The 12,639-nt window shown below is 34.0% G+C and overlaps 1 protein-coding gene and 1 pseudogene across 1 annotated transcript; one reads left to right on the top strand and one right to left on the bottom strand.

The window, feature by feature from the left end:
* Positions 1-475: 475 nt before the first annotated feature.
* LOC110723698 lies at positions 476-3,281 on the bottom strand (annotated as a pseudogene).
* Positions 3,282-8,599: 5,318 nt separating this feature from the next.
* On the top strand, positions 8,600-12,121 carry LOC110723689 (uncharacterized mitochondrial protein AtMg00810-like). Its single transcript, XM_021903038.1, has one exon. The coding sequence runs from the start codon at positions 8,616-8,618 to the stop codon at positions 9,501-9,503; it is 888 nt and encodes a 295-aa protein (XP_021758730.1). The 5' UTR covers positions 8,600-8,615; the 3' UTR covers positions 9,504-12,121.
* Positions 12,122-12,639: the final 518 nt, after the last annotated feature.

Below are 12,639 nucleotides of genomic sequence, written 5' to 3'. Positions count from 1 at the left end.
TTAGGTTTGTTTATGGTATAAATAAACTTCAAAAATTTATAAGACTCTTGCATTTATCTTGTGACTTTTATTAACATAATACTATGTAGCCCAATCATCTCGCATCATACAAGATAAATAAATCACTAATATGTAGGTTAACAATGTCACTTTGAGTTGAAAAAAAAAAGTATGCTAGTTCATAAGTTACTCCACACACACGAACACATATTCCGAACTACATACTCTATCCATCTTTTAATATTTCACCTATTGTAATTCTTAGTATGTTTATTTAATTTTGTCTTATACTACTTACGGAGCAATTATACTCTCACATATTTGGTTATACCACTTTTCTGGGCTATTCACCCTAAAAGTTATTAATTCTATCATACTGTCACACACCCGGAGTCTCATACAAATTTGCAGTATTAAATGTGTAGCAACTAAAAATACAGAGTATTTATTTAGTCTACCATTACCATATCTTACACAATCTTTAGGTTCATTATGGTAAAGAACACAATTTAAAAGGCCTTGTCCTACTACCTCAAAAGTCAAAACCCAACTTGAGGTATTTTTGTAGGTTCATTATTAGACATTTTAAATTTTCAAATATGGTAAATGTGGTGACAAAGTCGAGGCTCAGCACAAACACTAAGAGAAACCTTTTTAGGAGTTGAGAGACCATAAACCTCATCCATATCCAAATCCTGAGGCTTCATGTTATTAGGCAATTTCCATGCAAAACCATGAAGAAGATTAGCCAAACTTGTCTCAATAATTTTAAGGCCAAGATTATACCCTGGGCACATCCTTCTTCCCGACCCAAAAGGCAACAACTCAAAATCTTGACCTTTAACATCTATATTCTTTCCAATAAAACAAAAATTCATCTGGTCTTTCATACAACTTAGGGTCTCTTTGTATGGTGAAAGTATTTACAAGCACAACGGACCCCTTAGGGATATCATAGCCTTTAATTTTAACTTGCTCCCTTGCTAGGTGAGGTGCTAGGAAAGGTGTTACCGGGTGCAATCTCAATGTTTCCTTTACTATTGCACAAACATAAGGCAAATTTTGTATATCTTTCTCTTGAACCCATCTTTCCTTTCCTATCACGTGGTCCATCTCTTCTCTAGCCTTGGCAATGATGTCCGGCCTTCTTATGAGTTCGGAAATTGCCCACTCAACTGTTGTTGTCCCACTCTCTGTACCTCCGGCTAGTAAGTCCTGAAATTCAATTTTATGTAAAATTTTAATGTAATATAATGCATATGCTCACAAATGACAAATGGAGATCGGATTAATTAATAATAATTAAAATCAATGTAACAATAAGTCACTAAAACCATTTAATCAATTTCGTACTATATTTTCTTGCTTATATTTTTCCTGAATGTATGTGCAATTAAAATGAATATTACCCTTTTATTATTTCACTATTCTAACTTACTTTATTACGGAGTATATAATTATTTATAGATATCGTCTCACTATCTTAATAAATACTTGTGCTACGGAGAATGTAATATTTCACTTCTTACATTTTTTTTTTTTTTTTTGACATGGAGTAGTTATACAAGTAAAATGAATCTCGGACAAGACAACAAATATAACTCCCTCATCTCCACTCCTTTTTGTTAATTTCTAGTATCATTTTGCACATTAATTAATGTATTATGTATATATACCATCAATATCTTCAATGATGTATTATACAAAATACATACATATTATTAAATTATTTTAAAATTATAAATTAAAACTAATTTTAAAATTTACATGAATATGTTTTAATTTATCGTATCAATAATAATTTATAGATAAAGTATTTCACTCTTTAAATGAACATTTAAAATGGGAGTAGCTAGATTGCCGGGCTTTAATAACATGGATGTCAAATTATCAATTCGTTTTGGTTGGTCATATACTCATATTATACTTATATCATTGATCTTTGCGGTTTTCTCTAAGAAAAGTTATTTGGAAAAAGGAATAAAATCACTTTGATCTCTTGTTTCGGAGAAATAAGTGGCTCACTAGGAATGGAAAGAAACATATTCTATGTTATGTTTTGCAATACCTGAGTGAATGCCTTGACTCCAATTCTTTCAAGCTTAACTTCATTATTAGGATCATCAGCAAGTTGTAATAATACATCCACCATATCTTTTGGAACCCATTTTTCCTTCTCAATTTCCCTTCTAGCATTATGTTCATCCAATACATGTTCCAAAAATATGTCGAATTTCTTACCTAAAATCTTCATCCTCTTCACATAACCTTGAACATCCATATACTTTAAACAAGGGATCCAATCTCCAAGATTCAATACCCCAAACGAACCATTCCTCAACCATTAACTTAAATTCCTTTAGTGTTACAATCAATTTTTCTTCATTATTTTTTTCCAAGTACTTTTTTCCTAGCACCATCCTACTAATCACGTTTAAGTTCAAAGTAAAGAGGTAATCTTTTAACAAAATGGATTCTCCATTCGCGTTATATATGTCACTTAAGAAGGAATTAAGTTCTTCTATGCGTATGTACTCGTATGATTCGAGCCTCTTGGAGCTAAAAATTTCCATCAAGCACATCTTTCGCGCTTGGCGCCAGTATGGACCATACTGAGACCATGTTATATCGGAATATAGTTATATGCTGTATACTTTCCGGCAGCATTTCTAGGCCTTCCAGCAAAGATTTCATCATTTGTTTTTAGGATAATCTTTGCCATTTCTACAGATGAGCCTACTAACACTGGGACTGACCCAAATTTGAGTTTCATTACAAGCCCGTATTTCTTAGTCAGTTCATGGATAGAACGATGGGGAAGTGACCCAATGAGATTGAAGTTCCCAATGATAGGCCATGGGTTTGGGCCGGGTGGTAGGTTAAGTTTAGGACGGCGAAGGTGGTTAGTAAGGAGTACTATGGTTATGGTCGCTAGCGATGCAAATGCATACGTTGCCCAAATTGGTACCTCCATTGTTGAGTGGTTAAACTATGGAGTAATGAAGGTATAAGCTATAATTTATTCCCAAATCAAGGTTATTTATAGTAAATGAGGCAGGAAGCCAAGAATAACTTAAATGATGCATAATGTGGTGATGTAGAGAGTGAGGAATAACTTAACTGGTTAGAGTTTTTCTCCCTATTGCAGGAGATCCTAAGGTCAATTCTTACCCTATCCTTTGTGGCTCTTTAAACACCAATAACATAAAGTGGTGATAAACTTGCTATATTGACCTCTTTAAACACCAATAACATAAAGTGGTGATAAACACCAATAACTATTTCCGACCCTTTTCCCTAACTTTTCTTTAGTTTTGCAATTTAGGTTTCAATAAATCTACACGAGTAAGTGTAGATACGTCCGTCTCCCTACGGTGGAGTGTCTTCCTATGAAGGAGTCGTTAGTTTTTGTTTGTTTAGTTGTTTGTTTATATTTAGGGTTTGTTTATGGGTTAGAGTTTATCAAAAAGGTAGTCATGTTTTGCCCTATTGACAGTTCTTTGGTAAAGATTTGTTCAAGATTGCAACGGTTGTCAAGATTTCAAATGCGTTCAAGAGAATCAGATGTAGATTCCAGCGATGTGTGCGAGAGATGTACCATAGTGCAAGATTTTTTTAACGATTGTAGCTTTGATTAAGGTTACTCTAATTTGATTTCATTTGTATATGTCGGTTGGCTTTTTATTAATGAATTGATTTGTTTCATATATATATATATATATATATGGTGCACCACGTCCATACTTTTGAATATTTAGTGAAAAAATTCTGAACATCAAAAATTTTGAACATTTGGTAAAAAAAAAAAAAAATCTGAACAAGTGCAATGCACTACGCCTATACTTTTGAACATGTAGTAAAAAAAAATATGAACAGTCGCAAATTTTGAACATTTAGTAAGAAAATCTGAACATCGAAAATTTTGAACATTTAGTAAAAAAAAATCTAAACAATCGTAATACACCACGCCTATACTTTTGAGCAATTAGTAAAGAAATCTAAACAATCGCAAATTTTGAACATTTAGTAAAAAAAAAATTTAAACAATCGCAAATTTTGAACATGTAATATATTAAAACAACACTACTTCCTCCGTTCTTTTTTACTTGACCCGCTTTGACTTTTACGCTATTCACCACCTCTCCTTTGACCGTATTTTGTGAATAATATGTAAGGAAAAACATATTTATGTTGGATCATTTTGAATTCATCTCAATAAGTACTATCATAATATATAACTTTTATATTTTTTAATTATGGAGAATTAAAGTTATTGACCGTTAAAATTTTGCATTGGCAAGCGTGATAAAAGAAACAAGTCAAGTAAAAAAGAACAGAGGAAGTATATAATAAACATTAATATTTTTAAAGAAGTTTGTTAGGCTCATAATAATTCAATAGTTTTGTAATATAAATTTAATATTTATGCGTATAAAATAAACATTTCTGTAAAAAATATAAACTTATAAAATTGTATGTTTATGTTCAGTTTTGACTTTTTGTGACTTGTTTTATTTTTAACTAATTATATATTTTGTAAAGTGTTCACATTTTTATACTAAAAGTTTAAAAGTATAAACCTGGTGGATCTATTTCTAGGTGAATCATGTACACATAATCACAATTGAAAAGAATGAATATCACATTGAACTTGTAATTGGTTGGATAGATTGTCTTTTTATGTATAGTCCATTTCAATATATCTTGATAGAGACAAATCATTCTTTTGAAATGGCTACCCATCTATTGGTGGGTGTCTTTTTACGAATAGTACATAGTTTGATAGAGTAAAGTTTTGTCATTATCCCATTGAGCTGATTAGGTAATGACTAGATTATTCAAAAATACGTAAAAAAAATTATCATACCACACCATCAAATCAATTTAGGTTATTGTTGATGTAATATTTTAAAGTACTGTATTTATTTATTTATTTATTTTTAAGATTCTAGTATAATCGGTCATGAATTCTTCATCATTTAAGCGATAGTAGTCGCACAGGCATCATGCAAGTTAAAAATTATATATGGCATATGTCACACGCTCCGATCTAAAGATTCTAAATTAGCTAGTTTTTTCTGTTGAAAAAACAATAAAAAAAAAATAGTTAAATAAGGGAAATTTTATCAAGAACTACCAATTAAAGTGTGTGTTTTGAAAACAATTAACTATTAGTTTTTTTTAACCACAAAATTGTAAAAAGTTTAACTAACAATACCACTTTAACAATTCCAGATAGAATATGCCTTGACTGTCAATGACATCCCCGTACTTCAAAAGTTCACCTCCTAAAGTACCATTCTCCAAATCATAGCAACTTATATTCATTCTCCTTGCTCCACACAACCCAAACCCATCGCCCTATTGTGGAACCATGCACCCGGTGAACAGCTTGGTGCAATTCTGTAAAAATAATCCGTTTAGCCTGGTTAAAGGCTTAAAGCATAGTTTTTCCCTTGAAAAGAGGTTAAATTCAGGAATCGGACGACTGCAATTTGTTGAATATAAAAGATAAGATCAAAGAAAAAGATAAAGAAGCAAAGGAAACCAATGAACATTGAATATTATTTGCTTAATTAAACTGAGATACATTCATTCCCTTAAATAGGCTAATGATAAACTACCAATGTTAAATATTAGAAACCAACTAGTCTACTACTAACCTAGTTACCCTCTAACTAATAAACATGAACGTACCTATACCATATCAATACTTTGACTAAGTAAAAACCCTCTAAACATAAAACTAATTAATAATCTTACAATTAAGGAAACAACTACCCTCAACTTGGAAACACAACCCAACACAACCCCTTGTTTCCAAGTCACGTACAATTGCTAAGCTTCTACTACCATATTGCGACGACGGACTTCGACTTGAACTTGACACTCTTTAACAGTCTTGACACTCAAGATACCTCAACCCCGATTTTCACGACACTAGACTTTAGAAGGCTCTCCTATCTTCTTCGAATTTCATAACTTCTTGCTAGACGTTTTAAGTTGTGATGCACATCTCATCACCTACACATAATTTGTTGATGAACATTATCACCAACACAATATCCTCGGAGCGCTTCTCTTCACACAACCACACTTCGACATTTTTTATTGATGCACTTCTCATCAATGTACTCGATCTTGTTGATGAATATTTTCACTAACATACCGGCTTCAATAGAGCACATTTATCCATTAACTCTCTTTGACATTGTCCTCCAATTGACCATGTCACCTTGTATCGTACCAAAAATCTTTGAAAACCGTCTCTGCGTTGACTACAACTTCCACACTTGTAAAGATTATGCGATCTTTACCTCAAACAATTTTTGCCCTTTTTTCACAGAATTATTAAATTCCTTTTCATGGGTTGAAAGAGAACCCATCAACACACCACACTAACCATTACTTCCATGGTTAAACACAAAAAACACTCATTTTAACAAAATTTGTATGATAAACACTAATGAACAATGAAATACAACTAAAATTCTTGATGAAACTCACGCACAACACCTATTTTTTTTCTCACGACAAACACGATTGATATTTTTTTAATTCACTTACTCTGTCTCTTTTTCTTTTTCATCTCTCTTCCTTCCTGGATCTAATCTGAAGCTCTTTATCTCTCTTATTCATCTCTCTTTTTCTTTTTCATCTCTCTTCCTTCCCGGATCTAATCTTGTTCTAACTCTAAATGGATTGTAGATTCAGGAGCTACAGATCATATTTGCTGCAACATTGATTTATTTCATTCTTTTGAGAAATTCACTAAAATACCAAACACTATTACTGTTGCTAATGGGAAAAGTGTGAAAGTGGAACATATTGGTATTGTCAAGTTTCAAAGTGGTTTAGAATTGAAGAATGTTCTACATGTTCCAGATTTCACATTCAATTCGATCAGTACACACAAATTGTGTAAGGATCTTGATTGTGAAATCAAATTCACTCATGATACTTGTTTGGTTCAGGATCATTCCCAGAACAGTACACTTGTTCTTGGTAGATTGGAATCTGGTTTGTATGCTGTTGAAGAAGAAAATAGTATACATGAGAAGAAGCTTGATTTTTCAATTGCTGATGCAGCTCAACTGTCTAGTTCTGAAGAAGCAAAATTGTGGCATCTTCGATTAGGACACCTTCCTTTTAACAAAATACATCATGTGATTCATAGTATTCCTAGTTGTCCTGATCATGACAGCTTTTGTCAAGTCTGTCCTAAGGCAAAACAAACTAGGATTCCATTTCCTCATAGTAATATTAAGTCTACTAGATGTTTTGAGTTGATTCATGTAGACACTTGGGGTCCATATAGGGTTTCTACACATGATGGTTATTGTATGTTTTTAACAGTTGTTGATGATTTCTCAAGGCATACTTGGACTTTTCTGTTGAAAACCAAGAGTAGTGCTGTAAATGTACTTGATAATTTTGTTGCAATGATATATAACAAGTTTCATACTACTGTTAAGTACATAAGTTCAGACAATGCTAAGGAACTTTGTGAAGGTCCTATTGTGCAAATCTATAACAAATATGGTATTTTGCACCAAAGAAGTTGTTCTGATACACCCCAACAAAATGGGGTAGTAGAGAGGAAACATAGACATCTTTTGGAGACTGCAAGGGCTTTGTATTTTCAGTCAAATGTTCCTATCTATCTTTGGGGGGAATGTTTACTCTGTGCTACACATCTCATAAAAAGAATGCCTCTGAGTTCTATTGATTTTTGCACTCCTTATGAAAGAATGTATGGGAACAAGCCTAATTTGACACATCTCAGGGTCTTTGGGTGTCTATGTTATGTTTCAACACTTAAAACTAACAGGAGTAAGTTTGATCCCAGGGCAGAACCATGTGTTTTTCTTGGTTACCCCCCAAACCAGAAAGCTTACAAAGTTATGTCTTTGGAGACAAGGAAATTCATTATTTCTAGAGATGTCTATTTTTATGAAAAGCACCTACCCTATCATTCTTCTGCAACTCATAAGCCTCAACCTATTTTTCTACCCATAGCTACACCAAGTACTCCAGATACCTCTCAAACCATTCCAAATCCTCTTCTTTTCCCTACAGATTCTCAACCTTCAGACACTTTACCAAACACAGACCTAAACACTATACCTATCTATTCAAATACTTTACCAAACACAGCCCTAAACACTATACCTACCTCTCTTCCTTCCTCACTACCACTAAGACAATCTTCTAGGCCTCATAAAACTCCACACTGGCATAAAGATTATGTCACAGCAGCTTCAATAAGTTCTCACTGGTGTAATGTTGTCAAGTACACAGATCTTCCTGTTTCTCTACAGGCTCTTGTTGCTCACACTACTGGTATCTCAGAACCTTGTAGTCACCTTGAAGCAGCTTAAGATCAAGGCTGGATTGAAGCTATGTAGAATGAGATACAGGCATTGGAAAGAAATGGGACTTGGGAGCTTTGTTCTCTTCCCAAAGGAAAGAAGGCCATTGGTTGCAAATGGGTCTTCAAGGTCAAACTTAAAGCTGATGGCACTATTGAAAGGTTGAAAGCTAGGTTGGTTGCCAAGGGATATACACAAGTTTATGTTATAGATTTTGATGAGACTTTTTTACCAGTAGTTAAAATGGCTACTGTTAGGTGTTTATTAGCACTTGCTGCCAGCAAAGGATGGAACTTACATCAGCTAGACATAAACAATGCTTTCTTACATGGGGATTTGCATGAAGAAATCTATATGAAGATGCCCGAAGGAATGTCTAATCCTCATAATCTTGTCTACAAGCTTAAAAAGTCTCTTTATGGACTTAAACAAGCTTCAAGACAATGGTTTGCTAGATTAACCCTTGAATTGGAGAATTCTGGTTTCAAAAAATCTCTGAATGATTATTCCTTGTTTCTTAAACAAGATGAATCTGATACTATGATTCTTGCAGTCTATGTTGATGATATTGTGATAACTAGCACAAATGAAGCTTCTATTCTGGCTTTAAAGGCACACTTACATTCTGTCTTTAGCATCAAGGATCTGGGCAGATTACACTATATCCTTGGTATTGAAGTTCTTCATTTATCCCAGGGAATAATTCTCACTCAGAGAAAGTTTTCAAAGGAACTGATCACTGAATCAGGGTTTGATGTCTCTAAGGTTGCTAAGACACCTCTTCCTCAATCTTTAAAATTGGTGTCACATCAAGGTGACTTTTGTTCTAATCCTGCTCTTTACAGACAGCTTGTGGGAAAATTGAATTTTCTCACACATACAAGGCGAGATTTGTCCTTTGCTGTACAATCCTTAAGTCAGTTTATGCATCAGCCAAGGATTCAGCATATGCAGGCTTTACATCATGTCTTAAGGTATGTTGCTCATACTTTAAGACAGGGTATTCTTCTCCAAGCTACAGCACAGCTCACTCTCAGAGCTTATTCAGACTCAGACTGGGGCTCTTGTCCTAATAGCAGAAGATCAGTAACAGGCTACATTATGTTGCTTGGGAATTCTCCTATTTCCTGAAAATCTAAGAAACAAGGGACAGTTTCTATGTCATCTATTGAGGCTGAGTATAGAGCCATGGCAGCAGCATCTACAGAAGTTACTTGGTTGGTTAGGCTTCTTATGGAGCTAGGAATTGCTGATTTGAAGCCTGTGAAGCTGTCATGTGATAATCAATCTACTATTCAGATTGGAAAGAATCCCGTCATGCACGAAAGAACCAAGCACATTGAACTGGACTGTCACTTTACTCGAGAAAAGGTTCTAAAAGGATTAATTGAACTGTCCTATCTTCCTTCTCAGGAACAATTGGCTGATCTGTTTACAAAAGATCTGCCTGCTCATCAACACAACTATTTGAGTTCCAAGCTAGGTCTGGTTGATTCCACCACTCCTAGCTTGAGGGGGGGTATTGAAGCATCTCAGTATAGCCAGCTATTTCCACCTTGATGCAGCTTGGCCATGTCAGCAAAAGTTAGTTATAACTAACTGATTCCAGAACCTTCCTCTGTAACAAACTACTTTGCTTATTGTAATAGCTAGTATAAAAGCTAATTAGTTGTGCTCATGCTTATGTAATGATCAGAATATTATTCTCTAAAAATGATCAATACAATTCTCTCTCTTTCTCTCTCTAAAAGCTTCGTGTTCCTCAAGTTTGTTGTTCTTCAATATTAGGATAGTTTTCAAATGGTCATAATAAAAAAAAAAAAATTGTGGTCATTGTATTGAACCAAATCACAACCATTCATTTTATATTGACTAATATAAATGTAATCTATATCAACGGTTTGTATTAGTCAACATAAATGAATGGTTGTGATTAAATTTAATATAATGGCAACAATTATATTATACCCACTCAAAAGTCATCCATTATGTTAAGCATGAAAATTGAAAAAGACCAAGCACTTACCATGACGACAACCTTCTCCTGCGATGAACCCATCACCGGTGAAACCCGGATGACACCGACGTCGAAACCCGGAATCTCCAACATGACTACAAGAAGCACTTGGTTGACAACGGCACGTACCGGTAAGCCACCAACCTACCTCAACCGCTTGATACTCAACCATGAGTCGGAATCATAAACAACTACAGACGAAAACAGGGATTGACATCTAGTACCAATAACATCTTCGTACCTCAAAGTAGTAGAACTCTCCTTAGCATAACAACTCAAAATTCCCCTCCTTCCTTTACACTTCGAAAACCTGCTCTCAACCAAGTTCGGAATCACACACTTGTATAATGGCGTGACACAGTTTTGCAAAAGTAAACTGTTTTGTGCAGTTAAAGCGTAGTTTGTTCCGAAAAGATGTCGGATTTGGTTGATCGGACGGCTGCAATTTGGAGAGAGACTGAGTATGATGGAATTCCATGTTATGTTTTTAATATCATAACCTAGGAATTCCATTCTACCGTTGGACGTGCAATTCAGTTGAAACTCGCAATTTTCGGAGAATCCGAAAGGGTAGTTTATTGTTGTTCCGTTGCATGATCTGATGCATTTTGTTGGATTTGTGATCGGTTTTGCGATTGATATGAAAGTCAAAAGTATCACTAACATTAATATTCTTCTTTATTTTTTGAGGTAGTTTGCATATTTCTTTTGTTTGAGACTTGGGTTACAGCACTAGAGAACAAGGTTGATTTTGCTAGGTCGTAATTTCATTTGAACTTTCAATATGATATAATTGTGATCCTATTATCATTTTTACGAGTCTTTTGAATTTTAGTAGATGATATGTTTAAAGGTACAAAGTCAAGTTGCCCAGTCAACGCATTCAAATGCACAAAGTTTCATATGGGGCTGGCCGCAGCCAGCCGCAATATAAATTTTTTTTAAAAAAAATTCTCTCTCTTCTCTATCTATTATTCTCTTTTCTGTTTTTTATTTTTTTTACTTGCGGTTACTAGGGGTTACTAAGTCGAGGGTTACTAGGGGTTATTAGGTCAGTCAGGGGTTACTTGATCAGGGGTTACTTTGTCTGGGAGGTTACTAGAGGGGTTACTTAAATGGGGTTACTAGAGGGCTTACTAATATGGCACCTTGCAGTACCGTGCGGCCAGAAACGCGCTAATCCAAATGAGTCTACTTATAGTCCCTTAGAAGAGATAAGGCCAACTCAACAAACTGTAGAAAGTTCTTGCTTTATGCACTACTATTGAAACGTTTCAAAGGGAGAAAAAAAAAAGGTGTTAATTATGGTTGATTTTATTCACTTATTCAACATCATGACCTGTCAATTTGGGTCAACGGGCTAGGCTTGTGTTAAATATAAGGTAATTTTAGTCGTTTGGTTCAACTAGTTTGTATCATTTAAGTTATTATCCTACTTCCTCCTTTTTTTTTAATTGACATAGAATTAGAGACCTATATGATGAGAAATAGATAAAAAGAAAGCATGTACAAATAAAGAAATATGGTAATATTTGTGGAACTTTCTAAAATAATAATTATTACAATATTAAGGAAATGGGGAAGAATGTTTAGAGTACATCGAAAAGTCAAGTTGCCTCACCAATCAATCATATTGAGTCTATTAATAGCCCTTTAAAGAAAATAGATTAGCTAAAAGAAAATATAAAAAGGTATTAATTATGTGCTTATGGCTGATTATTCACTTATTCAATAATCCCTCCATTTTTAAATACTTGCTCCATTTTTATTTTTTGCTCTATTCATTTATCCTACTTTGACTAATGTTTGTGATTTATACATAAGAAAAAATATAGTCTTGTGGGCACTTGTTGGAATCATCTCAATAAATAGATTATTAATTTTCAATTGTTAGAATTTATACTTGTTGATAATTAAAGACATTATTAGTGATAAAAAATTAGCATCGCCATGCATGTCCAAGAGAAATGGAGCAAGTATTTAAAAACGGAGGGAGTATTATACTGGACGTACTCTATACATGTAACACCCCCAAATCTCCCTCTACGGAAAATACTAGTATAATACGTATAATTATACCATAGAGATAGATTTAGGCGTATTACCGCCGCGTGAAAACGCAAGGCTACTCAAACTTACTAAAAATAACAATACTTTGCCGCGGAAACTTCAATACTCTTCTTTATTAATAATAACCATAATAGTAACCAATGTTATGAGTACTCCAAATAGATACAAGACCAAATTCCT

The sequence above is a fragment of the Chenopodium quinoa genome, unplaced genomic scaffold (genome assembly GCF_001683475.1).
Source record: "Chenopodium quinoa cultivar QQ74 unplaced genomic scaffold, ASM168347v1, whole genome shotgun sequence".
Taxonomy (NCBI): Eukaryota; Viridiplantae; Streptophyta; class Magnoliopsida; order Caryophyllales; family Amaranthaceae; genus Chenopodium; species Chenopodium quinoa.
Note: the sequence above shows the minus strand (reverse complement) of the source record. Positions and strands in the feature narration are given on the sequence as shown.

Coding starts and splice junctions, on each gene's coding strand:
- LOC110723689 (XM_021903038.1), top strand. CDS start 8,616: ATGGCTACTGTTAGGTGTTTATTAGCACTTGCTGCCAGCAAAGGATGG.